The 25,056-nt window shown below is 48.8% G+C and overlaps 11 protein-coding genes across 11 annotated transcripts; 5 read left to right on the forward strand and 6 right to left on the reverse strand.

Moving 5' to 3' along the window:
* Positions 1 to 1,101: 1,101 nt before the first annotated feature.
* On the reverse strand, positions 1,102 to 3,085 carry ASPWEDRAFT_429172 (putative lipase). The gene has a single exon (XM_040835896.1). It carries the CDS (start codon positions 2,894 to 2,896, stop codon positions 1,523 to 1,525), a length of 1,374 nt encoding a protein of 457 aa, XP_040690500.1. The 5' UTR covers positions 2,897 to 3,085; the 3' UTR covers positions 1,102 to 1,522.
* Positions 3,086 to 3,617: 532 nt separating this feature from the next.
* Positions 3,618 to 4,650, reverse strand: ASPWEDRAFT_429260 (DUF2945 domain-containing protein). The gene is made up of 4 exons (XM_040835902.1): positions 4,069 to 4,650; positions 3,958 to 4,020; positions 3,820 to 3,913; positions 3,618 to 3,743 (listed from the first exon to the last, which is right to left on the reverse strand). The coding sequence occupies exons 1-3, from the start codon at positions 4,495 to 4,497 to the stop codon at positions 3,845 to 3,847; spliced, it is 561 nt and encodes a 186-aa protein (XP_040690501.1). The 5' UTR covers positions 4,498 to 4,650; the 3' UTR covers positions 3,618 to 3,743; positions 3,820 to 3,844.
* Positions 4,651 to 6,223: 1,573 nt separating this feature from the next.
* ASPWEDRAFT_170334 (putative hexokinase) lies at positions 6,224 to 7,867 on the forward strand (the record flags this gene model as incomplete). Its single annotated transcript, XM_040830598.1, has 1 exon — positions 6,224 to 7,867. One exon carries the CDS (start codon positions 6,224 to 6,226, stop codon positions 7,865 to 7,867), a length of 1,644 nt encoding a protein of 547 aa, XP_040690502.1.
* A 302-nt stretch (positions 7,868 to 8,169) lies between these two features.
* Positions 8,170 to 8,955, reverse strand: ASPWEDRAFT_38476 (uncharacterized protein). The gene is made up of 2 exons (XM_040834885.1): positions 8,930 to 8,955; positions 8,170 to 8,869 (listed from the first exon to the last, which is right to left on the reverse strand). The coding sequence occupies exon 2, from the start codon at positions 8,653 to 8,655 to the stop codon at positions 8,446 to 8,448; it is 210 nt and encodes a 69-aa protein (XP_040690503.1). The 5' UTR covers positions 8,656 to 8,869; positions 8,930 to 8,955; the 3' UTR covers positions 8,170 to 8,445.
* ASPWEDRAFT_38477 (uncharacterized protein) lies at positions 8,666 to 9,578 on the reverse strand. The gene has a single exon (XM_040834886.1). It carries the CDS (start codon positions 9,409 to 9,411, stop codon positions 8,926 to 8,928), a length of 486 nt encoding a protein of 161 aa, XP_040690504.1. The 5' UTR covers positions 9,412 to 9,578; the 3' UTR covers positions 8,666 to 8,925.
* A 74-nt stretch (positions 9,579 to 9,652) lies between these two features.
* ASPWEDRAFT_38478 (cytochrome c oxidase assembly protein COX14) lies at positions 9,653 to 11,205 on the forward strand. Its single transcript, XM_040834887.1, has 2 exons — positions 9,653 to 10,141; positions 10,252 to 11,205. Exons 1-2 carry the CDS (start codon positions 9,835 to 9,837, stop codon positions 10,716 to 10,718), a joined length of 774 nt encoding a protein of 257 aa, XP_040690505.1. The 5' UTR covers positions 9,653 to 9,834; the 3' UTR covers positions 10,719 to 11,205.
* A 69-nt stretch (positions 11,206 to 11,274) lies between these two features.
* Positions 11,275 to 12,300, reverse strand: ASPWEDRAFT_170337 (uncharacterized protein; the record flags this gene model as incomplete). The annotated part of the gene is made up of 2 exons (XM_040830599.1): positions 11,275 to 12,162; positions 12,220 to 12,300. 2 exons carry the CDS (start codon positions 12,298 to 12,300, stop codon positions 11,275 to 11,277), a joined length of 969 nt encoding a protein of 322 aa, XP_040690506.1.
* Positions 12,206 to 13,207, reverse strand: ASPWEDRAFT_430573 (uncharacterized protein). Its single transcript, XM_040835941.1, has one exon. The coding sequence runs from the start codon at positions 13,152 to 13,154 to the stop codon at positions 12,633 to 12,635; it is 522 nt and encodes a 173-aa protein (XP_040690507.1). The 5' UTR covers positions 13,155 to 13,207; the 3' UTR covers positions 12,206 to 12,632.
* A 579-nt stretch (positions 13,208 to 13,786) lies between these two features.
* Positions 13,787 to 15,037, forward strand: ASPWEDRAFT_50259 (3-deoxy-7-phosphoheptulonate synthase; the record flags this gene model as incomplete). Its single annotated transcript, XM_040837405.1, has 3 exons — positions 13,787 to 13,829; positions 13,903 to 13,958; positions 14,030 to 15,037. 3 exons carry the CDS (start codon positions 13,787 to 13,789, stop codon positions 15,035 to 15,037), a joined length of 1,107 nt encoding a protein of 368 aa, XP_040690508.1.
* A 469-nt stretch (positions 15,038 to 15,506) lies between these two features.
* Positions 15,507 to 17,455, forward strand: ASPWEDRAFT_38480 (uncharacterized protein). The gene has a single exon (XM_040834889.1). The coding sequence runs from the start codon at positions 15,991 to 15,993 to the stop codon at positions 17,230 to 17,232; it is 1,242 nt and encodes a 413-aa protein (XP_040690509.1). The 5' UTR covers positions 15,507 to 15,990; the 3' UTR covers positions 17,233 to 17,455.
* Positions 17,456 to 17,570: 115 nt separating this feature from the next.
* ASPWEDRAFT_50261 (uncharacterized protein) lies at positions 17,571 to 22,292 on the forward strand (the record flags this gene model as incomplete). Its single annotated transcript, XM_040837406.1, has 8 exons — positions 17,571 to 17,983; positions 18,036 to 18,486; positions 18,547 to 18,801; positions 19,172 to 19,467; positions 19,718 to 20,013; positions 20,437 to 20,502; positions 20,633 to 21,565; positions 21,640 to 22,292. The coding sequence occupies 8 exons, from the start codon at positions 17,571 to 17,573 to the stop codon at positions 22,290 to 22,292; spliced, it is 3,363 nt and encodes a 1,120-aa protein (XP_040690510.1).
* Between the last annotated feature and the right edge of the window lie 2,764 nt (positions 22,293 to 25,056).

The following is a 25,056-nucleotide window of genomic DNA, read 5'->3' on the forward strand; positions in this document are numbered from 1 at the left end:
GATAAGGAGGGAGGATTTTGGGCTGAGCAACGAAGGAACCAACGGTTGACAGTCACTGATGACCAAGAGAGAGAGGAGTCTTACGGAGTGTGAACCTCCATAATTCCGGCTGGGTTGCGGCAAGACGACGTAAGTGCTGAGATGGAATCTGACGATCCGTCCAGGCGGTCATTCTTGGCGGTGTTTCGCGCGGTGGAGCAGCGGAGCAGCGACGAGGGCTTGCATTTGCTGGACTTGCGTATGCCACGCCCACGACTCGTCACCCACAGCATCATGGCGAATGGCAATGACATTTATTCACGGGGCTGAACGCTAGGGCTGGCCGGGTTTCCGGACTGCACGCTGCAAATGCATAATCTGTGGTCAAATCTGGGTGTTCAGTCCGAGAGTCGCCGCTTCGGGGGTTACAGAAAGTACGGAGTCGTTTATATCAATCACTTTCATTGTCGTTTCGCTATACCATTGATATTTCCCGGTGTGTATGCCTATCTACTCAGGTGTATCAGCAGCGTGGAGAGAGAAAGAGAGATAACGCGGTCAATGCTACCCACATGGTAGTTCAGTTGGACATGGTCCCCTCCCCGAAGACCTGAACACGACCAAAAAAGAAAACGCCCTATGCGATATGCCAATTTCCAACCGCCAAGGGATCATTAGGATTGACTGGGATGATAATCGCATATTATTGCCGACAGTGCCGTCTGGGGTTGATTGTCTTGGGGTTGGGTGGTGGATAATATCCTAACCGTCTCCATATCCCACGCCTTTAGTGGTTCGACGCATTGACGAGCCCAAAATAAATTCAAGCCAGTGGATTCGCAGCCATACTGATCATCCAGGACTGTCGTCTTATCCTAAGTGTTTCTTTTCGCCTTCTCTTGGTAGGGCTTTTGACGTGTTGACGATCTTCCCTCGTGGGCAATGGGCGCTGATGGAAGGGGAAAATTGAACAGTCGATCCCCCTCGGAACTACCGTGGATGCTTCCTTTTTAAACAGTGAAGAAAATCCGTCGAAAAAGAAAAGAAAGAAAGAAAAAATTGAATTCGATGCTTTTGGGTGTTTGAAACTTGTTGGACGTGTCGAACATACCAAAAGCACGTGATTCTATCACCAGCTGTTTTCTGAAATGGGGTTTATTCTTATTTTTATTTTTATTTTATTTTTTCTCTCATAGACAGGAAGTGAATTGATTCATCTTTATTATTATTATTGCTATCATCATTAGGGAGTAGCCATGTACTCGATATTGATTACTACTATTATCACCGTCGTCTCTCCCCAGTTTCGATTAAATAATGTGAATCCTGTCAGTCTCTCCACCCTCCTGGTTTCAATTGTTGCCCCTGCTCATCCATATTCTAGCACGGAAAAGATCCGCCCAGCCAAGCATGATTTCCCTGAAAATCCCTTCAGTTCAACCCATCAAGCTCAGATGAACGGGACGGGAAACCCTGTGGATATCCATACCAAACAGTGGCCCGCTTTCATCATCCCAACCATGAGAATTCGACAGCACACCGTTTATTTCAGAGCAGCATAACTCGCAATGGGAGGTTCCCCGTGAGACTTGGATGAATATGTAAAGGCCTCGGCCACTGCAACCAACAGCAATCCCTCGGTTCCCAGAACTTGATCCAGTCCTAATCCGAACTGCTCGGGAACCGACTGCTCACATACCTTGTCTAGGTCGAGTCGCGATGGGTTGCCAGGTCCATCGTGCTTGAGTGCATCAACGGCCAATGCCCACGCGAGAGGGTTGTATAACACACCCTCGTGCGTATAAATGCCTCCTGCAGGCTTCTTCGAACAGATGGTCTGGAGATGGTTGTTGGTCACGCCAACTTTCCGGGTGTCGGCGAGGATGGCCGATGCGTTTCCCTCATCCATTGGCGCGACGATCTCATCCCATGAGGAGAAGATATTGGTCGTGGGGACATAAGCCGAGTTGCCTCCATTGTCTCTCAGGGTTTCCACGAAGCTGGCGTTGTTGCCTTGCTGCCAGAATGCTGGGGTGCAGACCAAGTCTTCCAGGGTGGGACAGAGAATCGGGAGCAGTTCGGAACCGTGATAGTCGGGACTGATGGCGATGAAATCTTCTACCGCAGACCGGGTGGACGGCCAGTACTTGAGTGCCCATTGGGTATTCAGGCCACCCTGTGACCATGAGAGGACCGAGACCTTGGAATCTGACATGGCAGAGATGTAGTTGATGGCATAGGCGACATATTCAGAATTGACCTGTGCATCCCCCAGCGATGCATTGGGGACATTGACCCAGACGACATCGACGTCTGCGACACTTCCCAACTTGCCAAAGTTGAAATAATAAGTGAGGCCGGCTGGAACAGCAGTCCCCGGCACCAGGATCATGGGCTTCTTCCCATCTTTCCCATACCCAAAGTCCTTGGGGATATAGATTGCCTCCCGGAGGCTGTTCTCTGCCACGGAGTAGGGGGTGTCGCCTAGAGCTTTGGTTGGGTACAAGTTGCGGCCCCAGGGTGCCGGGTTCTTGTTCTTATCCGAGTTGAGTTCAAGGTCGATATAACCGTTGAGGAGTGACAAGAGGTCTGCTGGCACCAATGCCAAATCGCACACAAGACCTGCGACAGCACCGATCAAGTCCGATATGCCATTCCCGAAGAGGCTGCCCACCTTTTTACAGGCCGCCTCGACAGACATATTCACTGTCGCATGAGTGTCCTGAATCTTTTTAAGTTCCGAAGCGACCGCAGCCGCATCGGATGCCCCTTTCTTGGGAGTTGAGGAGTCGTTGGCCATGTTAGACCATGTCGTGAGAAGATCCACGTTGGCGGCGCTTGTGGCATTGTGGCGGATGCTTGAAGCTGACACCGCGGACACCAGGCCCAGGGCACTTATGAGGGAGTTCAATCTCATCTCGGCGTGGTTGCTATATACAGTGCAGGGAAAGAATAAAAGGAGCCTGGCCGCTGCTGTTCTCCACGGACTGTCGACGGTTTTTATACATACAGGTTTGTTGGTGTCTTGGTACAAAGACCCCTATATGCAGACGGGGTTTGCATTTCTCATTTTTGAGGCGACATAGAGAACATAAAAATGTACATCTGGGTGAGGAAGGGAATAGTTTATGGACCCAGCCTTATATTACAGCAATTAACAGCAACATTGTTGTGATATATCACCTTCAATCCAATCATTGCTGCAGTATGCATCTCCGATTCAATCTTTGATATACATCGACTTGACGAAATGAGAGTCATAGACAATCCTAAGGTGACTTTTCGTCGTATATATTCTAACCCTGCCGTTCATCGAGCTGTATACGTCGTGGATACCAAGGGGACCCCCTCATCAAGTAACTTTGCACTTTCAATAGTTTGTAGATTGCAGGAATATCCATGCTATTAAACGGTATTCGATTGATCAATCTTATTCTCTTGTCAATCATAATTGAACATATCAGTCCAGGGGTATAAGAAATGGTCATAGGATGTTATAAGATGTTGCGTAGTTGGAGTAGACTAATGAACAACACCATGGCGAGATGATATGGCATCATATATTACATCGTATCATTGTGATATATTGGAGATAACAGACCATAAATACCGCAATAACCGAAGAGATAATACCGTTGAAGTGGGGAATGCCGGAGTGAACCTGCGGGGAAGAAGGGGGATTCTGGTTCTCTCAAAGTTGGAAGTCTGAAAATTGGGCGTTGCAGTCGTTTGATCTTGGATCCTGATATCGACAGGGTATACGTCTGATTCTTGGGTGAACATCCTTTTTTTTTTTTTTTTAAGGGGAAAAAAAAAAAAAAAAAAAAAGTTACTCCGTACTATTCTTCCCAACTTCTACCCAACTTCATTTTATCCTTTCTAGGGTACTGGGATTATGCGCCACCCGATGGCCATGTTGATCTGTATAGATGACCTGCACTCATCAACATGGTGAACATCTCAGACGGCGTGGACTACCTTGGGAGGATTGGCGACTCCTTCTTCTCTGGCCTCGGCTTGATCTTTGACGATCCTTTCAACCTGCAGTTTGATCAGTTAGCCGATCAGAAGAGGAGAGCAACGGACTACCTCGCCCTCGTGAGATCCTCCGCGGTACTTGGTATAGACCGTATCGCCTTCTTGGATGGTTTCACTTTTTTTATCTTGAGCTCGTTCGAAAGGCATGATGGGTTCTATACCTAGGAAAGTTAGTAGAGTGTGATGAGTATATATTACTCCATATATTGCGTAAATGATGTTATAATTCTGTTGTTGTGATGTCATCCACAATCCATTATACTCTAATGTAACATGATCTGACATGCAGACACGATCAGTTGTCAAGATGGCACTATCCACGGTTACATGATTATGACTACTATAGTGCAATATATCAAGTGTAACCTCCATGTGGGGATTCTTCAATGGACCGAGTGTAACAACCGATCCAGTCCACGTGGCCATATATCTATGAAGAAATTCGTGATCAAGATGATGACAGTCGACTGTCATCGCCATCCGAGTGCACTAAGGGGGCTGACGTGGTTTAAAAGTAAGTTATCCCAGCCTCCTGCAGTCATGAAAGATGAAACGGAGATAAATATAGACGGGTACGTGTAGTGTGTCATTCTTTGCTGGGAATGTAGGACACGGTATGGATCACCATCTTGATCGATCCATCAAAGTATCATGATTCAGGATTGAGAGTCGCCATGTAACAGTTTCTTGGACGGACTACCACCGTTGCACCCATGAGGTGTCACATACCACACCCAGTCGATATCGGACAAGACACAACAACAACTTTCAAAGTGGGTGAAAAAGATGTCGAGTACCGGGTATTCGAGCAGCAAACATTTGCAGTTCTCTTCGAGTATTCGAGAGAGAAAAGAAAAGAGAAGAAAAAAGAAAAAAAGAGCTGACAATATCCCCGATCAGACAGGTCAGATGGTATGGGGGATACACATACCGTATTATACAGTATTGCCATTTACCACCATCGTGGATGTAACTCTAATGGCGATCACACACTCAGCTCCACTTGATAGACTACATCTACAGCAGTCAACAGTCAACAAGTCTACTTACTTGATACTACTACTTGATCTATCATATTGATAAACAAATACAGATACATGTCACATCATACTTAATACCATACCTACTCTATGATATGGATATTATCATAATAATTATACTATGATATGACTTTAGATAAGGTATCAGATGCAAGCCAAGGTAGTACCTGCTTTACCACCTTATCCTAGCCCCGGAGCTGCACCGCCGTAATTACCATACCTGACTGAGGTAGGTGGTTCGCCCAACGGTCTGGAACTGCCTCTGCCATAACTTACATACCGTATATACCATACCATACCTGTATCGTACGCCCTCTCCGCCAATCCTCTTTTTCTCATCCTCGCCGGTTTTCCCCAAATCCTTCGTTTCTTCCTGTTTGTTTCTTTTCTTTCGCACCGCTTTTTTAAAATTTTTTTAATTTTTAATTTTTTTTTTCTCTTCTCTCTCTTTCCCTTTCCTTGCTTCCTATCTTTTTCGTGTTAGACTTCGTTCTTACCAGATGCGGTGATCGCTTATCCTTTACTTTGCCCTGCGACCTTGAGGAATGGACCGCTGTTGATCCATGCTTCAACCGTCCGTTTCCCTCCGCCGGTGATATCTTCTAGCCTTCCATCAGCATCATCCATCCTTCCATTCCCGCCTTCTTCTTCCCCATTGCGACTGCGACAACACCGATTGCTACGCCGACTACTAAGATTCTTCTTCCCCTCCTCCTGCTCTTCCTTTCCCTCTTCTCTTTCTCTCTTCCTCCGTCCTTCTCTGCCGTTCTCCATCTCGGTGGAGTAAGACTAGAAACCCTCTATCAACACTATCAACAACATCTACTACCGTCGACCCAAGTTTCATCTCCCTTGCCCTTCCTGTCTTGTTTCCCCAGTCTCCACTGGCGGCTGAGGAAGCTACTAATACGGTCTTGTCTTGTCGGTGTCACCTCACCTTTCTTACATACTACTTGACTCCATCTCTTCTTTCTTCCGTTACTCTCGACTGCTATTTATGATATCCCTTCTCTCCCCCTCCATGTCCTTTGTCCATTGCGGGTAAATGTCCCTATGAGCTCATTGCCTCAACTGTGATATCAACATATCGACTATTCTCCCTCAGTTCCTATCTGTACTTGTCGGTAATTAAACAACTCGATATATACACCCCACTCTAGTGAACCATGACTGCCTCTCTAGTCAAGGTCCTACACAGGATGCAGGAGCTCTTCTCTAATATAGTCGCCGCGCTGGAAACCATGGTCTTGTTCCCGTCGCTGTTCCGTGACCTCTCCAAGAGACGACGAAAGACCTTTCATGGCGCTCATTGGCACCGCCGGACTCTGGACAATTTTGCCGATGAGATTGACCAGCTGTTCACCGCGCCATTGTCCATGCAGAACATGATCTCCATGTCGGACAAGATTCGCAACCAATTTAAATCCTGCTTACAGTCCAGCCCGGTTTGCATGTTGCCGTCCTACACCCATGCCCTACCTTCGGGTTCCGAGAAAGGAACTTACCTGGCGCTCGATGTTGGAGGATCGACGTTTCGAGTGGCATTGATTGAGCTGCGGGGAGGAGAGGATATGAAAATTCTTCGAGTTTCATCCTCGCCTATCGACAATGAAGTGAAGCTGCTGGAAGGCACACTGTTCTTCGATTGGATGGCAGAAAAAATCGATATTGTGCTGAGAGAAGTAGGCGCTAATTACGGTAGAACCGACGTGCCCCTTTCGTTGGGTCTCTCGTGGTCTTTCCCAATTGAGCAGACCTCTACCAAGAGTGGACTGGTGATTCACATGGGCAAAGGGTTTATGTGTTCCAATGGCACTGTTGGACAGGAACTTGGTGGTCTGATCGTCGAATCCTGTCGAAAACGAGACCTCAACGTGGAAGTGGACGCCATCGTGAATGACAGTTCGGCTACCTTGCTTTCTCGAGCCTATGTTGAACCTAAGACTAGGATGTCCCTGATCCTGGGGACAGGAACAAATGTTGCCATTCATTTCCCTGTACATGAAATTGGGTTGACCAAGTTTGGCACCAGACCCCCTGGCTGGTTCGACCATGCCAAACACGTCATAATCAACAGTGAAATGAGCATGTTTGGAGGCGGTGTTTTGCCCATGACCCGGTGGGATGATATTCTCAACCGTACTCACCTTCGGCCAGACTACCAGCCGCTGGAGTACATGATCACCGGGCGTTATCTGGGTGAGATTGTCCGACTGATTATTGTCGAAGCCATTGAGACTGCCCGTCTTTTTGGAGGTGAACTGCCTCATTCGATGCGCGAGCCCTATTCCCTCGACACCAGTCTCGTCGCGTTCATCGAGGCTGACACATCACCGTCCTTGGCATCTTCCGCTGCTCTTCTCCAGAAGGAGCATACTTTCCCTGTTTCTCCGTCCGCAGAGGACCTGCAATTCTTGCGACGGATTTGTCAGACGGTCTCTAAGAGAGCAGCCGGATATTTAGCTACCGCAATTCACAGCATGTGGTGTCTACGAAATGACGCCGAGTTTCCCCACACCACTTCCGCAGCCTCCATCAAGGAGGCCCATGAAGTCACTGTTGTGGAGAGCGAGGAAAATTCCCGAAGCTTGTCGATAGCGTGTGATGGCAGCGTCATCAACAAATATCCTGGATTCCAGGACCGCTGCCAAGGATACCTCAATCAACTTTCTCAACAAACCAACACATCTATCGGATCCTTAGACGCAACCGAAGGTCCTTCAATCAGCCTGGAGCCTGCTCCTGAGAGCGGCATCTTAGGAGCTGCGGTTGCTGTTGCTGTGGCCGTAGCTGAGAAGCGGCCGGAGTAATATTTGCCTTGTCTACAAAAGCCTGGTTTAGAAACCGGAGAAATCCTTGGGTCATTTGGCCATTCTTGTTATAGGACGTGAAGTCTAATTTTGCATTGTCGGGCGTTTTGCGTATGGATTGGTCCAAACTCGCTACGCCTTTGGGCTTTTCCCCCTTCGTTTTCTTTGGTGTTCGGTTTGATTCATTTTGGTTTGTCTCTTCTGGTTCAATCCATTGCATTGTATCCGCAGGGAGGTCTTGTTATTGCATATAGGGGAGGAGCAGAGCGTTCAGATGATTCTTGGGCGAACGGAATAGACGGCTTGGTTCCAGGGGTTGGAATAGAAACGTTCCGTGTACATAATTCATAATCATGACATTGCCTTTTTCCATTGTATTGAAGTAATATAATCGGTTTCAATGCTAACCCAGAAACAATAGCTCTGATATGCTTCATGGTGTTTAGCTATTAATCGGGTATCACATCTTGGCCAAGTGCCGATGCTGGCCTGGGAGATGTTGTCATTTATACCAGCAGATATTCGTAATCTGGACATCCTTCACGAAATGCCACGTCTAGTGGCCAGAACAATCCAAATCATTCCCGGCAAAGATCTTGGAGTAACTCCAACATCCGTATCTGAAGAACAGATAATTCATCTCTGGAGAGAGTCTGTTGGCTATGAGGGTCGCTAATAGATCGTTTGGATTCTACACTGTTGGTGCTGGTCGTTTCAATAAAGGTTGATTTGATGGCGAAGAAGGGGATTTTCAGGGCTCGGAGTTCCATCATCATGGCATCAGCCATTTGTCTGGATGCTTTGTATACTTTGCAATCGTAGTTTGTTATTTCTGCTTGGTTTTCTTCGGCTGTCTGGTGAGCAAGGTATTCGGTTAGTCTGCTGTTTGAGTGCTAGGTATTATTGTGCGAGTCGGACAACCTAGGTTGCATTTGACAGTCAGTGCAGTGAGTTAAACATACGGATACTTCTTTTTCATCTACCGGAGCTCCAACAGAGCGCCTTGAGAGAGGTCAGAAGATACGTTCCGTAAGTATATGTATATACCCGTTAACAACTCACAGAACCTCGTCCAATTCCTTTTTCTTCTCGACTCTTGCACTCTGTTTCTTGAGGAGAGCTTCCCGGCCCTGCCACCATTGTTTCTCATGGTCGTGTTGGCTTTGGATTAACCGTCGGATTCGACGTTGGATTTCTTCGCTTTGCGATACGGTTCGCATCACGTATCGCAGGGCTGCAGGCCATGCAGTTATTGTAGATGGGTCGATTGTGATTGTGTTTCCTGTAGGTTGTGTTGCGGGAGTGTTTAACTGGGAATTGGTCTGGGGTATAGCACTGGTGGCAGGATTCCGTTGAGCTACAGAAGGAACGGTGTTTGGAGGTATGATATCGGATGGCTCGTATGAGTCTTCTTCGGGCTTGTCTTCTTGGTGATGAGAATTCTGGATAGATTCGACTTGATTTTGAGAAGCTGGATTGGACAAGGCGGATAGTGTTTTCAAGATGGACGTCAAGTCCGACGAGTTGTATTCCTCTGAAGCCATTGGGTCAAAGCTGCAACTGGGGCAGGTTAGAGTGAGTGTTTTTTTTAATAAATAAAAGGTATCTGATCAAAGCACCAATTAACAGCTCATCTGCTGTTAAAAAAAGGGTGCCGAGCAGAGTTGTGAAAGAAAGGAATGAGAGAGCTCAGTAGATCGAGCTAGTTGAGGTGCATCGCGGGTCTTGGCTCTGCCCATCCCGATTAGTTATTCTTCCCCCTCTGAAAATTTACCGGAAGATCCTCTCCATCACCGCTCGCGTCGTCTCACGATCCGCCAAACTCGTTATCCTTGATTCATCCTCGACGAATCATAGGGATCAATTAATTGATACCCGTCTAGGTCGTGGTATTAATATCATCTGTCTATTTATTCAAGGGCTCCATCCATCCATCCCAGGCTGTCCTTTGGGAAAAACCTCACACCATGTCCCGATCCGCCGCAGACGCAACGAGATTCACGGCCACCGGCCCCTACGCCAGCTCCAAGCCCGCGGGGTCGGGCACGCCCTACAAACTCCCCAGTTTCATGTCAAGCGGACAGAATGCCTCTCCACAGGGACCGGGAGGCCACCAAGAGACTCCGAAGGAAAAGGTTGAGCGGTTGCGAGCGCAGGCACGGGCGGCCCGGATGGCACAGTCGACATCACGCGTGGATACGATGATTGATTCGGGAAGAAAAATTGCCAATAAGGCTCACAAGGCCATGGTTTACACGCTTATTGCTGCGTCGGGTATGTCATGTCCTTTATCATACATTCTACATGGCCCGTGACCTGGGGTTCATGAAATGTACTTTGGGAATCATCATGCTGATGGGAGGGTCCTTGCTTTTACTTCATAGGTATCTGTGGTGCTTTGACTGTTTACTCCGCGATCTCCCTAACGCTATACAACCGTCGCCAAAAGGCACTGTGGCTCGACAATGAACTCCAGAAGCTGCGGGATGCACAGGCAGCGTATGCCAACGGCACCGCCACCCCCGAACAAGCCGAGATTGTGAAGAACGAAACTATCGGGGAGATTTACAAGCAAAAGAAGGAGGAGGAGAAGGAGCAGCGACCCTGGAACAAAGCAAAGCGGTATCTACTCGGAGGATTGAAGACGGATGAAGCCGCCCCCAAGGCTCAGGGTGGTGACAAGCCCGGTGTGCTGCGGGCCCTGGAAGAGTCCAAATCGAATGATGCAGCAACAGCAGCAGCAGCATCCCAATCACAGCCACAGGGACAACTCGATGTCCTGGCTGAGAATGCCGAATCGGCCACCAAACAAACAACACGAAGCTGGACGAGCTGGATCACTGGACGATAGACAGGATGGAAATGGGATCTATGTTTTATTATTATCATTTGTCTTGTGATTGTTTTTGCGCTGTTATGCATGGCATAATCTTCCTTTTCTTTTTCCCATCCATCTCCCTTCTAAAGTCCACTGGGGTTGCGGCGTCTGTCTATCTATCTATTTAGGGGTGTGTTCTGTTGTTTTCTTCAAGGAAGACTGTATATTTGTGTACATATACTTTTTTGGACGCCTTGGTTACAGGGTCTTTGCTTTCTGCTCAAGAATAAAAAGTGTACGTGTGATAGGAATGGTTATACAACTTGACAATTGTTATGATGATACTGCTCATTTTGATTGGTTAACCTGCTATATATGCTTCATTGGTATCTTTTCTGGAAACAAACATCAGATGTCCTCGCGAAATTAACTCCATATCCCAGTTTTCATAGCAAGGTGGTCATTACCCCCCATTAACCCAGACGCCATAAGATCAAAAAAAAAAAAAAAAAAAAAAAAAAAAAAAAAAAAAAAAGTACCACTAAAATACATGTGTGAGGGTCATTATGAGTGTAAGTGTATGCAAAAGCTATGCACGTATGATGTGGCTGTAATGGCCAGGTACCTTGCGACGGCACTTATCACAATCAGCGCGATATCCCATGGAAAATGTTATCTTTTTCTTGCCAGGAGAGTTGTTGGCCGGTTGCTTTGTTTGTTCAATAGACATGGACGACGGCTCAGTCTCCATCCAAGGACCTGTTAGGGGCTGATCTTTGGGGGAATCGTTCCTTTGCTCGTGATGGTGGAATAGAGGGGGTGACGCAGGACGGGATGAGTTGTATGCCATCTCAGCATCCGTTGGAGAGGCTTTATCGCTGCTCACTGGGGCATTCCCGTCTTCGCTGATTGGACTCGGGAGACGTTGACGGCACCACCAAGCCGTCTCATGGTTCTTTCCGAGGCTTGCATTTTTTGAAACCATTTCATCAGTAGATACCATCGTATCAGATCCCACGAGATCTGCAGGCGGCCCGTTTTCTAGAGGATATCCGTATGTGGGGGTAGTAGCGTTCGTGATTGGTGTACGTCCTCCATTGATGTTCAGTGACTGGTTGACGAGATTGTGTGGGATGGGCGACGGTTGAACACTGCCATTACCATATACACTCGGCGGCCAGTGCGACAAGTTTCCGCCGATCATGGGTGGTATCTCTCTTCCAGCATCGACGTCCATTGCCGTTTCTATCGCGAGGGAAGAGGGGGGAAGGCCGTGCTGAGGTGGATGCACACAGGACGCAGCATCTGCCGTTCCGTTACTCGGGAACTTATGATCACCATCATTATCGTCGTCGTCTGATGATTCCACGGGAGTCAAAGCTGAAGGGCGAAATTGAGGAGCAAGCTGAGCGTTAGGAGTGACCGAGGGTAGATCGAACGTATTGGGAGAAGTGTGTAAGGCTAGAGGGCGAAGTTTCTACACAGATGTCAGTGATGAGAAGGTAGGAAAGAAAAACTCATTGGTTCGACATACCTTCCTGTCATGAATGGCGCTCTCGTCGAGATCGAGCAGTCCATCGTGCTCTCTCTGACGTTTGGCTGAGAAGCCAAACATGACCCTGAACTGCTGAGAGACACAGAAGAAAACAAAACCAGATTGATTAGATTCCAATACTGGGGATGGGTGATTGAAACAGATGCTTCGAAGTGGAGGCAACTAAAGGACAGGGTGATCGGTGGGGATCATAAACGATAGGTGGTGAAGAGGCCGGGCCGGAGAAAAAACGATAGCTCCAAGTCCAATGAAAGGCGGAACCGGCTGCTGTTGGTGATTTCACATTAAATAAAGGACGGCAAGGGATGGCAACAAAGGCAAGATACCTCCGAAGCAACGTGCATGCCTACAAGAAAACGAGGCGTGGTGTTGCAAGTCAACAAGTACACAAGCTACAGACTCGGAGAGTTGAAGCTGTACCTTGCCGGAGATGAATGCCTCAGGCGCCAAGGCCACCTGCGATCTACTTTTAGCCTACATTTTTTCCTCGCGTCAGACGGCGGAGTCTCGATGTGGGGATGAGAGGGAAAAAACACGAAGGATTTATGAATTACTGAAATCATATGGGATCTCTGCCACATGTTTAGCACACTAACACAAACTCCAGCCTGCATATTACAGTATAAACGCATGGATGCCACTCCGTTTGCAGTGTGGATTGTAAACGAGCAATAGTACGAGACAAGACCAATAAATGGCGAGAGATATTGGCGGTGAATATGCCCCGAGACGACAGTGCATACGATAGACTGATCTAGTACCAAAGGCAGATCAACCACGTAGTCTGACAGTTTGGTGGTTTGCAAGGACCAGGTGGTGATGCCCTCATAGTCAGACTGACGGATGAGTGGAAAACCTAAGATTGAGTCCGTATATCCGATGCGTTCGGTCCAGAAAGATGGAGCAATGGCCATAAGTGCGGCTGAGGCTAAGGTATAGTATTGTTTAATGTTTATTACGCCTGCTTATTGAGACATTCAGCTCTGGACCCGACTGTAGTGTGACCATCAGATGCATTCTTATTCGCCGGCTCTGTTATAGTAGCAGAAAATATCCTCGGGATAACTGGCTGATACATCTTCATGACCTCTGAGCGATGCTCCCCAACAGCTCCCAGCTCAGCTGGCTTGAATTGCTTTTTCTCTCTCTTTTCTTTTTCCTATACTCAATGATCATCGTCAATTTCAAATAAATAAAAGACTTTTTCGTCTTGCGGTAAAAGCAGGACACTAGTGATCAGCTGGATTTTACTGTGTGTGAATCATTCCTAATACGTCGATTACATAGATTACATCCCGTAATTTTCCTTGTCCCACCATCCCGCCTTTTTTTTCCTTTCCATTGTTCGCCTTTACAGCATAGAATTTCTATCCTGCAGCTTCTCTCTCCTTCTGCATTGTACTTCTGCATCTTCTGCATTCCCTTTCTTCTTCTCTTCTGGAATTCCTATAAAGCCCTCCTCTTCCTCCCCCTCCCCACAGACACATCATACGACTGTGTTATTACCGCTTTCGCAATACTTTGATTTCTCCGATCTTCACACAAAATGCCTCTCGTCAACACCACAGAAATCAACGAGGACACTCGTGGTATGTGATCGCGCACTTCAATTTCGCTGGTCTCCTACCTGAATTGTTCACTAATTGCCCTTCCACCTATTAGTCCTGGGTTATGACCCTTTGCTCTCTCCTCAGTTCCTTCAGACCGAGATCCCCGCGGTGAGTCATCGCAAACGCTCACTCAAGGGTAAAAAAACCTGAGGAATGTATAAACTGACGACAATAAATAGCCCCCCCATGCCATTGAGGCCGTGCGATCCGGCCGTGCCCAGGCCGTTGAAATCATCGAGGAGCGCGATGACCGTCTCTTGGTGGTTGTCGGTCCTTGCTCCATCCACGACCCTGCCACAGCCCTCGAGTACGCTGCACGTTTGAAGGAACTCTCGGAGAAGCTCTCCGGTGATCTCTGCATCATCATGCGGGCCTACCTGGAGAAGCCCCGTACCACCGTCGGCTGGAAGGGATTGATCAACGACCCTGACCTGGACGAATCCTACAACATCAACAAGGGTCTGCGTATCTCTCGTAAGCTTTACGCCGACTTGACCGGCTTGGGCATGCCCATTGCCAGCGAGATGCTCGACACAATCTCCCCCCAGTACTTGGCCGATCTCATCTCCCTCGGTGCCATTGGTGCCCGTACCACTGAGTCGCAATTGCACCGTGAACTTGCCTCCGGTCTGAGTTTCCCCATCGGATACAAGAACGGCACTGATGGTAACTTGACCGTTGCCATTGATGCCATTGGCTCTGCTGCTCACCCTCACCGTTTCTTGGGTGTCACCAAGCAGGGTCTGGCCTCCATCACCAAGACCTCTGGTAACGAGCACGGTTTTGTCATCCTCCGTGGAGGTGCCAAGGGAACCAACTACGACCGCGACAACATCAAGGCTGCCCGTGAGGCTCTCAGAGCTAAGAAGCAGCGTGAGATCCTCATGGTCGACTGCTCCCACGGTAACTCCAACAAGAACCACCGTAACCAGCCCCTCGTAGCCGCAGAGCTGGCTGATCAGCTCCGTGAGGGTGAGACCGCCGTTGTCGGTGTCATGATCGAGTCCAACATCAACGAGGGCAACCAGAAGGTTCCGGCCGAGGGTGCCTCCGGCCTGAAGAAGGGTGTCAGTATCACCGATGCCTGTATTAGCTGGGAATCCACTGTCGAGGTTCTCGAGAACCTTGCCGATGGTGTTCGCGCCAGACGTGCCGTTATTGCCTCCAAGGCCAACGGTACCCACTAAGTCATTTTTTTTTTCGAATGAATGACCCGAAAGAATTTCTTCCTTTTTTTCGTCATTTCAAACTTCAAAAGTGGTTCGATGTTGATACCAAGCCATAATTCTTGTTTATTATTTTTTTCATTTTTTTCCATTTCTTGTTTCATTTTTTGGCTTTATTCGGCGACGAAGGTTTAATGATATGTCTGTTCACGATCGGTGTCTGGTGATTAGAATCTGGTTCTGTCAAAAGTCCAGTTAGAATTCGAAATTCACTTGAATAACCCTTGCCAGCTTATATCAATGTAGAACAAGTATTGATCGTAAAACCCATACATACCTCATTGGCGAAGCCTACAAAGGCAAAATCCATAATTCCATAAATCCATCTTCCGATGCTCAGATCCGACACGGCTGACATAAGCCATCCGTATCCGATCTGCGGGAGGCTTTTTTTTCTCCATCGCGTTTTGATGCGAAAGTCAGAAGAAAGCAGGGAAGAGACGGAGAGAACAGGGCGCAAACCGGTCCAAAAGGATATTAAAGATTGCGCAGGAGGGACAGACATTTTTTAAATCATTCTGCGGGTGATCGTTTCTCTCACGATAAGATTCTGCGCCTTAAGCGTTTCTCCAGACCCATCTCCACAACACCATCGGGCAGAGTCCTTAGCCGATCTTCGTTGCCGGCATTCGTCGAGTGCTGCTGTTGAAGCGCTCTTGAGAAGCATTCGGATCCCGAACCCCGGAATCCATGCCGGCAATGCTTTATTTAAAGTAACCTGGGGAATCCCCTCGACATCCGTTCTTTCCCCTCTCTTTTTGATTCGATGGGTTGACAGTGACCATCTTCATCTTCAATATCTTTTCACTTGCTGGACTATAGCCGAGGTTGGCCTCCAGCGTGCATACAACAGCTGTTCAGCTTCTAGGAAGATAATTCAATTGAAAGACGAGATTTTTTATATATCCACTAATATGGCTTCTCCAATTCCTCGAGGCCTCCGTCAGGTCCTCCAGAAGTCGCCTTCGGACATTGTCATTCTCTCCTCCCTTCGTACCCCAGTGACCCGTGCCAAAAAGGGTGGTTTCAAGGACGCATACCCCGAAGAGCTCCTCTCCAGTGTCCTCAAGGCTACTTTGGAAGCCAACCCGAACCTCGACCCGGCTGCGATCGATGAGGTGGCAATTGGTTCCGTGCTTCAAGAACTCGGCGGTGCCAAAGCAGGCCGCATGGCCCAGATCCACGCCGGTTTCCCCCACTCGGTCCCCTTCCACACTATCAACAGACAATGTTCGTCGGGTTTGGCCGCCATCACGGCTGTCGCTAATGGCATCCGTGCCGGTGCTTTGAATGTCGGTGTTGGTGGTGGAATGGAGTCCATGACCCGGAACTATGGATCCCGCGCCATCCCTACCGTCCTCTGGCCTGAGTTGAAGGGATCGCCATCCCAGGATGCTCAGGACTGCATCATGCCCATGGGTATTACCTCTGAAAACGTCGCTTCGCGGTACGGCGTCTCCAGAGTCGATCAAGATTTCTTTGCTGCTGAGTCGCACAAGAAGGCCTCTGCTGCTCAAGCCGCTGGCCTGTTTGACGCCGAAATCACCCCCGTCAAGACTCTCACTCTCGACCCCGAGAACCCCGATGCACCCCCCAAGGAGATTACCGTGTCTCAGGATGACGGTATTCGTCACAACATCTCCGCCGAGAAGATGGCAACCCTGAAGCCTGCCTTCTCCTCCACCGGTGCCAGTACCGCCGGTAACAGCTCGCAGGTCAGCGATGGTGCTGCTGCTACCTTGCTGATGCGCCGTTCTACCGCAACTGAGCTTGGTCTGACTTCTTCTATCAAGGGTCGCTGGGTTGGCACCGCCGTTGCTGGCTGTGCTCCCGACGAGATGGGTGTCGGGCCGGCAGTTGCGATCCCCAAGCTCCTTGAGATGGTCGGCATGGACGTTGCTGATGTTGGTATCTGGGAGATCAACGAGGCTTTCGCCTCCCAGGCCCTTTACTCCATCCGCAAGTTGGGAATTGACCAGGCCAAGGTTAACCCCAAGGGTGGTGCTATTGCTCTTGGTCACCCTCTGGGTGCTACCGGTGCCCGCCAGCTCGCTACCCTATTGCCCGAGCTTGAGCGCGCCAGCCAGGAGGTTGGTGTTGTGAGCATGTGCATTGGAACCGGTATGGGAATGGCTGGTATGTTTGTCCGGGAGTAAAGAAGAGAGTAAGCATCTTTTCTTGGTTATTTTTTTTTTTTTTGGTTCAAAAGCAAATAGTATGATATCAGCGTAAATAAATGTATATACAAGGATAGACGAAAAGCGTCAACTCATGAAAAGAATGTAATGTATTTCATGAATATGCAATATAAAAATAACAAAAATGATAAATAAATAGCCATAAATGATCATCTTAAGCGGAGTGTATGGAATAAACGCCAAGCCGTCGATGGTGGATACCACGTGACCAACTCCTGCCGGAAGATTGTCCGGCTGGGGAATCTCGAAAGTTTTCGAAGACTGACCGTGTCTGCCATCCTCGCAACGCCGCAATCATGCGTCCATCTATGCGATTCCCATCCCTTCAGGGATCACGATCCCTCTATGTCTGTTCGACCTGCAGACAAGAGGTGCGTCCCCGGCCACAGTTCGCCCGTCAATTCCTACGCAATGCGTCGTCAACCCCGATCACCGAACGAGTGCGGCGTAAGATCTGGGGCACGGAGAACCCGCCCGGTTTGAAGGATCCGTACGGAGGAGAGGGTGTCATTGAGCGGAGGTTCAAACAGAATCAGCCCGAGGGCCAGGAGTCCGAACAACCAGCGCTGGAGCAGCAACCGGAGTTTGAGGGTGATATCGCGCCTGGTGATGAGTATGTCCCAGCCACTACATGGGATGGACTTGAACGAATTGGTCACTTGGGAGGGTGGTCGGATTATCCTTCCACTGCAACCGACTCATACAGCCCGTAAGTCTTTGGTGTTGTGTTGAAAAGCGGAGTCGTGCTGATTGAGTCGCAGGTTCATGTCTAAGACCAAACTCACCAAAAAGGAACACTTGGCTCTCGCTGCTCACCAGACCGCAGTGGAAGTTTGCCTGCTACACACTTTAAAGAAGCCCTTGACGAATGTTTGCAGCGTCGGTGAACACGAGAAGGCGGTTTTCAAATTGATCTGGAGGTCCCAGATCAAGCCCAGTGAAAATGGTCAGTGGGATGGTGTACTGACCTTCCCCAACAAAGAAGCCGAGAAGTCTCTCCTTTACATTTTCGAGCAGATTGGAGGCCAGCCCCAAGCTGCCGTCGCTGAACAGGCCACCGGCAAGACTCAAGAGAGCGTCGAGGGATCGGAAATTGAAGCGGCAATGGAGAGTGCGTCCAATCCTCCTCGGGAGCACTTTTTCGGATACCAAAATGTTCGGGACAAGGGCTTCCTCGCCCTTCCATTGAACGATATCGCTATCAAGTTTGCCGTTCGTCTCTCCCTTTGCCCACAATCATAACTGCGTACTGACTACTTGTTTGCTCTATAGTTCTTGAAGAGATTCTCCCAGCTGACCGGTCACTACTTCCCTGATCCCGCCATTCACTCGATTACCACTGTTAAACAGGCCATGCAATACGTCCAGAAAGCGCTTACCCCGAAGCCCAAGAAGTTGGCCGAGCACTTGGTCAACAACCCGACTCTCCAGGCCCTGCCCAACGTCAAGATCTTTGCAAAGAGACAGAAGCCCTCGAACAAGGATGAAGAATACGGCCGGAAGAAGATCATCGAAGCCGAGCTTCGTGCAAGAAATCTTATTGAATGATCTGCTGGGTCCAGCAGACATAAACCACACAATGTTCAATTGAAATGTTTCATTTAGGGGCATCTTTGTCATATAGTATTTACTTTTAGCATGTTTTAAGGAAGAGATGCTTTGTACAATAGAACAAATTATTGTTTGAATCCATCTACTGCTAGGGTTGTGGGAATCAATTAACGTGATCATCTTCGTCTATACAGAAATAACGTCGCCGGTCCCGTAGCCGATATGTAAAGCAAACCAAATACGCCTTGTTAAGGAATCACACAGAAAGAAGCATCACCTCTTCGCCCCGGAAGGAATACTAAACCCTCTCGTCATAAAATCACCACTCGATTTGGTGTCTTTCGAGTTCTTGGTGTACAGACTATTGATATTATCATTCCCACCCATCTTCCGACGCTTCTTCTTTTCGTTTTCCTCCTCCAGCACGCGAGCGGTGAGCATGGCTGTGGCGGCATTTTTGATCCCGTTTGATGGCGCATTAGGTGTTGGAGTGGACGTGGCGCTTCGGCTTGAAGCAGTGGTCTTTGACACAAAAGAGGCCTGTTTGGATTCTTCCTTGGCGGGTTCGGTTTCGACGGAGGCAGAGTCGCCGTTAGTGGCGTTCTTCTTGCGCTTCTTGGAACCAGGCGCTTTCTTGAGCGAGTGAGTAAGACCATGTTCGGCTAGTTTTTGCCCTCTAGCGATTAGGCGGTGCTTGTCGTCGTCTTTGGGGGGGAGGATAGGGATGATGTTTTCTTCGGTGTAGGATTCGTTGCACTATAATTAATGGTTAGGGCGAGCACAAGATAAATCAAGTGCAGAAAGCAGAAGCCCACCTGCAAGCACTTGTCACCCTTGAGTTGACGAACGGCTTCTTCGGAAAACACATGTCCGCAGGGAACAAGATAGACAGACTTGACATTCGGCCCCAGCTGCTTGGCCGTGATCGGGCAGATCCATCCTTCCCGCTTCTCATGCTTGTCTGTCACGGGGACTTCGCGCTCGGTGTCAACCTCGAATTTCAGCTCGACTACATCGCGAAGACCTTTCACCCGACCACTCAAGATTTCCTCGCAGTCGGCCTTGGAGCTGATGCCTTCTGCGTCGTCGCCGGGAAGGAGAAATTGCAGGATGGCGTCTTTGTTGTAGAGATTTCCGACGCAGTCAGAAACGATCGGTCGGGTCAGAGGCTTATGGGATATCGGGCAGGTCGTCCAGAAGTGTTCCTGTAACTCGCGCTGGGCTTCTTTCACTTGCGCCGTACTGGGACTCCGCGCGGCCTCTTTGACGAGCTCGCGGCGGGTTGGGATACTGAGAGAAGACGGGTCGGTTTAGAATAAATTCAGGCATATCAGCAATTAAAACTCACCTGCCACCATCATTACCCATTTTTGCTCCCTATTTTATTGAAGAAAATGTTGTCAAGATGATCTCGCCGCTTGCCACCAAATCTGGCGATGATAGATAGCGGGATGACTAAGGCGTCTGGCCTTCTCCGCCCCAGATTAGATCCGGCTGTTTATCAACATCTGGCCAGAAAGCTCTCTCCACATTAACTATTGTCATTGAATGAACTCAATGCTATCATCATGATACTTCCTCAGGGCTCGCTTTTGTTTGTGAGCCTGGCAGCTTGCTCTACGGCGGTAGTTGCTACAAATGATGGCGCGGAACGACCTCGGGGAGTTGGTCCGGAATGTAAGTAAACGGTGATCTCAATGGCTCTATGGCAATTGCTTGCAAGTTGGTCGTGCAATTTGGTTTTATATACCTACGTCATATGCCTCAGCTTCATTGCGCAAGCGCAGGCTGCTAACGAGCTGGTTAGTTGCAAAGTTCTACAAGGACACGACAACGTTTAGCTGCATTTCCCATCCCGCAGTTCAAATCCCCTTCTCGTCTGTGAACGATGACTATTGCGATTGCCCTGATGGCAGTGATGAACCTGGGACTTCTGCCTGTTCTCATCTCTCTCGCCACTCCCCGCTGACAGTCGCTGATCGCCCGGGAAATAACGACCTCGAGCTCACTCTGGCGCTTCCAGGGTTCTACTGCAAGAATAAGGGTCACAAGCCCTCTTACGTTCCCTTCCAGCGCATCAACGATGGTGTCTGTGACTACGAACTATGCTGCGATGGAAGCGACGAATGGGCCCGTGTTGGAGGCACGAAATGTCAAGACAAGTGCAAGGAGATCGGTAAAGAGTGGCGGAAGCAGGAGGAAAAGCGACACAAATCTTTGAGTTCCGCACTGAAGAAGAAGAAGGAGCTCCTTGTGGATTCAGGCAGACAGCAGAAGGAGATTGAGGATCACATCAAAAGGCTGGAAGTAGAGATTCAGGCCCAGGAGATCAAGGTGATCAACCTGGAAGCCGATCTAGAAGAGATCCAAAAGCAGGAAGCGAGCAAAGTGGTCAAGGGACCAAAGAAGGGAAAGGTGAACGTTCTGGCTGCGTTGGCCAAGGGCCGGGTCGAGGAACTCCGGAATGCGTTGGTTGACGTTCGCACGGAGAGGGATGAGGCCCGCTCGCGAGTGAAGGAGCTCGAGGAGATCCTGTCCAAGTTCAAGGTTGAGTACAACCCTAACTTTAATGACGAGGGTGTCAAGCGTGCTGTGCGCAGTTGGGAGGAATACGCTGCTCGGGAGTCCACAGACGATAATGGAAACGCTGCCCGGGACCGGGACTTGGAGGAAATTGCCAAGCCTGACAGCGAGAACACTGGTGTGAACTGGGAGCAATGGGAAAATGAGGAGGATGGATGTGAGGCGGATGCTAGTAAGTGTTCATTCTGTTCTTACGTTTTGGTCGCCGACTGCCTGCTAACTGATTTCTAGTTTACCAGCTTGCTGCCTACCTACCTCCTTCTCTGGTTAGTTTCATTGAGGACAAGGTTATCTCTGTCAGGGGTTTCCTGGAAGAAAATGGCTTTCTCTCCAAGAAAGAGGACAGTTCCTCTTCCGAATCCAAGGCTGTGACAGAAGCTCGTGATGCGCTCAAATCGTCCGAGAAGTCTCGCGACGAGCTTCACAAACAAATGAGAGAGCACAAGGCGGATCTTGAAACCGACTACGGTACTGGTTCTGTCTTCCGCGCCCTCAAGGGCCTTTGCATTACCAAGGATGCCGGAGAATATCAATACGAGCACTGCTTCCTTGATAAAACCAAGCAAAATTCTAAGAAGGGCGGTGCATCTGCACGGATGGGTCAGTTTGTCCGCATTGGAACCGTCAGCATCGACGAACTCAACGAATCGGCCGAGATGGTTCCGGTTGAACGAACGTCTTTGGAGTATGCGAATGGGCAGACATGCTGGAACGGTCCCGCACGGTCAACCACCGTCATCCTGGAATGTGGTGAGCAGAATGAGATTCTGAAGATCATGGAGGATGAGAAGTGCGTGTACTCGATGATTGTCACCACCCCGGCTGTGTGCCCTGGTGGAGAGGGGGAGGGTAATGTTGCACCAAGAAGCAAGGATGAGCTGTGATGGATTGTTCTCTTGTGATTATGTCTAAAGTTGATAGCACTTGATTTATAGTCTTGCTTCCAAGCATCAGCGTTGTGCATTCCGGCATTCTCATGTAATGTGTCAAGTAGCATCAGTAAGCCCTATGACCCCATCTAACCTGTGCTTCGCTAACTGGATGCAACGATTGCTAGTCTTCTACAATACCATGCATGGTATAGGCAGTTACAAGGAGAAACGGGTGTATAATGACCGGATGATATTGGTATATATAAATCAAAACAAAACTAGGTGTCAACCTCCTCTAGCCCCATCATCATATCTCACAACATGAATACCCAACTCCCTGCCCCGATACAAAGATATTCAGTCGTATCATCGGGAGTCCAAGGTCAAAAGGCAAGAGTCGAGCACGCCAGCATCACTATTAACAGGCATGGCGGAGGAACGGCATGTTAACATCGAGGAGGGATCAAGCCACCCGAGAGGGCATATTTAGTGCTGTATACACTGTTAGCATACATGCCTTTTGCATAAGAGGCCTTGGGGGAGACTGACGGTGCAGCTGTTGCAAGAGCAAGAGTTGCAGTTGCCGGAGCAGCAGTTGCAGGAGCAGGGAGACATGGTTGATTTGGTGGTGAAGATGAACTTCGAAAAAGATAGATAAATAGTTTTGTTTGTAGATTGGATGATTGAGTCGTGGATGAAGAAGAAAGAGGACCTTGAGGGGTGGAATTGAAGCCAGCTTTATACCTTTCTCGGGGCACCTAGATAGGGCACGTCCTACGAGGTCCGGTGGGCAGGTCAACTGAACACATCCACCTCCAGGCACTCATTTGCTTTTTTGGCCCTCCACGTCTCCCTTCCGATTTGTTTTCTTTTTCTTTTTTTTTTCTTTTTTGCTACTGCGGTTTTTCTGACAGTTTGAAGCGGCTTCAGAGTTTCTCTAGTTTTTAGTGACCTTCCTCTAAGAATGGATATCGCTGGGGTTCTGGCGCCTACTGCTATTCCCACCTAGGAAGCTGTCCGACCTGAGAACTGGATTTGATTTCCTCCACCAGCCTGGATAGTGATGACGATGGGTCTCTCCGTCATGCCACGTTCCTCCGACTGTTGATCCCCTCGGGCAGCTGTGGGGACAGGTTACATATGGTCCAGCAAGAGAACGGCCCTACTATCGTCTACTAGCTAGGTGAGGCAACAAGTGAGGAAAGACTTATGCATGTCATGCTAACTTGCTGTCTGCCTTGGCTCCACTGGCGGGGTTCCCGGTCAAGATGCATGCAATCAGATGGGATCAAGAGATACGCAGCGCTATAAACGACGAGGCCCTCTTCGCACAGGCCGTTTTTTGCCTGGCTGTTTGGGTGTTGGACTGTTGGACTGTTGGTGGTGTGACACGAGATTGAAGGCTGGGAGGTGGAGAGAGAAAGAGGGCCCTAGGCAAAAATGCCGCTGTTGTCGATGCATCCGTTTATTATTACGATGGCCAGCTAAGTCATTATTATTATTCCTGCCGTTGTTATTCGGTCCTATGATTCATGATGGTCATGTCTTATACTGACGACTCGTATTATTATGATGTTCCACGCTGAAATGAAGGTTTAATCGCTCACTTTTTCCCTCTATCCGACACAAGGGGAAAAAAAGACGCACTGGATAACCGCGAAACCCGACGTTTAATCCCAGCCCACTACGACGGTAACAAAGGATCTTAATGGATATCTTAGCCGACTAGCCATCTAGCTGCTTCTCACTAATCAGCAGCCTGCGACTTGCGAGCAAAAACTCCACTTGGAGCCTTCATCAAAGTTTTCTCGAGACATCCCATCTGTCGATCGCAGAGATTCAGCACGAGGTCATGGACTACCAAGAGAGTTCACAGGATAATTTGAAATCTTCGACGTCGTCTTTACGTAAATGGATGACTTAGATTATGTGTTTGCTTGTTCGGTGTAGTTGTTGAGCCGAGGATAGTGAGGTCATATGGGGGCCATGCATTCCTGCTCTCATACAGCCAAGGACAAGGATGAGCATCGTGAATACACGATAGACGTCGATTGCATGAAGAAGCCAATCTCTCACCGTGCGCCCATTCCCGGGTATCTGCTCCCATTGATGAGATTCAACCTGCGTGCGGCTGCTACTACCCGTGCCACAAGGTACGCAATAATGGAGCAATCGACGTGCTAAGAGCTACAAACTCCCAATAGTCGTCGGTGATCAGACTGAGAGGTCTTTAAAGTGATTCGTGTTCCCAGGAACGAGGAAATAATATATACCTGAGGATTATTGATTCATCTTTGTATACATGAAAGTCCGAATCACCCTCCTGCCTTGAGATGCCTGTCGTTCCAAGTCTTCCGAACAGCAAGCCTAATACGCTTCAACAAGAGATGAGACATCATGGCTGCATACTCAGGTTTATTTCTTAACGGGGATTTCCCAAATCAGCAACTATCATCATAATAATATATTTAAGGGTTTGAGGGACAAACATACAGGGCACTTGCAGCCACCGGCAGGGCACTGGCAAGAAGCACCGCAGCTGCATCCGTGGTCACCTACATGTTTTATCAAGTTAGCCCGGTTCATTCCGGATCTCGATTGATTCGTTCAAGAAATGATGGATGGTGGGATAATAACAGCGATAATAACCCAGATAATGACCAGAGGTGATGATACCCCGCTATTACCCCGCTACCCAGTCGGGTTGACCATCACTCAATCAAAGAGAGAGAGAGAGAGAGAGAGAGAGAGAGAGTAAGACAATAAAAGACATCGA

Source organism: Aspergillus wentii, assembly GCF_001890725.1.
Source record: "Aspergillus wentii DTO 134E9 unplaced genomic scaffold ASPWEscaffold_3, whole genome shotgun sequence".
Classification (NCBI taxonomy): domain Eukaryota; kingdom Fungi; phylum Ascomycota; class Eurotiomycetes; order Eurotiales; family Aspergillaceae; genus Aspergillus; species Aspergillus wentii.

Bases quoted from the DNA above. Each gene is read 5' to 3' on its own strand.
- ASPWEDRAFT_429172 (XM_040835896.1), bottom strand. From the start codon at position 2,896: ATGAGATTGAACTCCCTCATAAGTGCCCTGGGCCTGGTGTCCGCGGTG.
- ASPWEDRAFT_429260 (XM_040835902.1), bottom strand. From the start codon at position 4,497: ATGGCGATGACAGTCGACTGTCATCATCTTGATCACGAATTTCTTCAT. The intron at 4,021-4,068 runs GTAGTCCGTTGC...ATCAAACTGCAG, and splicing joins GAGGATCTCACGAGGGCGAG to GTTGAAAGGATCGTCAAAGA. The intron at 3,914-3,957 runs GTAGTCCACGCC...TGATGAGTGCAG, and splicing joins GAGTCGCCAATCCTCCCAAG to GTCATCTATACAGATCAACA.
- ASPWEDRAFT_38476 (XM_040834885.1), bottom strand. From the start codon at position 8,655: ATGGCTGATGCCATGATGATGGAACTCCGAGCCCTGAAAATCCCCTTC.
- ASPWEDRAFT_38477 (XM_040834886.1), bottom strand. From the start codon at position 9,411: ATGGCTTCAGAGGAATACAACTCGTCGGACTTGACGTCCATCTTGAAA.
- ASPWEDRAFT_38478 (XM_040834887.1), top strand. From the start codon at position 9,835: ATGTCCCGATCCGCCGCAGACGCAACGAGATTCACGGCCACCGGCCCC. The intron at 10,142-10,251 runs GTATGTCATGTC...TTTACTTCATAG, and splicing joins CACGCTTATTGCTGCGTCGG to GTATCTGTGGTGCTTTGACT.
- ASPWEDRAFT_430573 (XM_040835941.1), bottom strand. From the start codon at position 13,154: ATGGCCATTGCTCCATCTTTCTGGACCGAACGCATCGGATATACGGAC.
- ASPWEDRAFT_38480 (XM_040834889.1), top strand. From the start codon at position 15,991: ATGGCTTCTCCAATTCCTCGAGGCCTCCGTCAGGTCCTCCAGAAGTCG.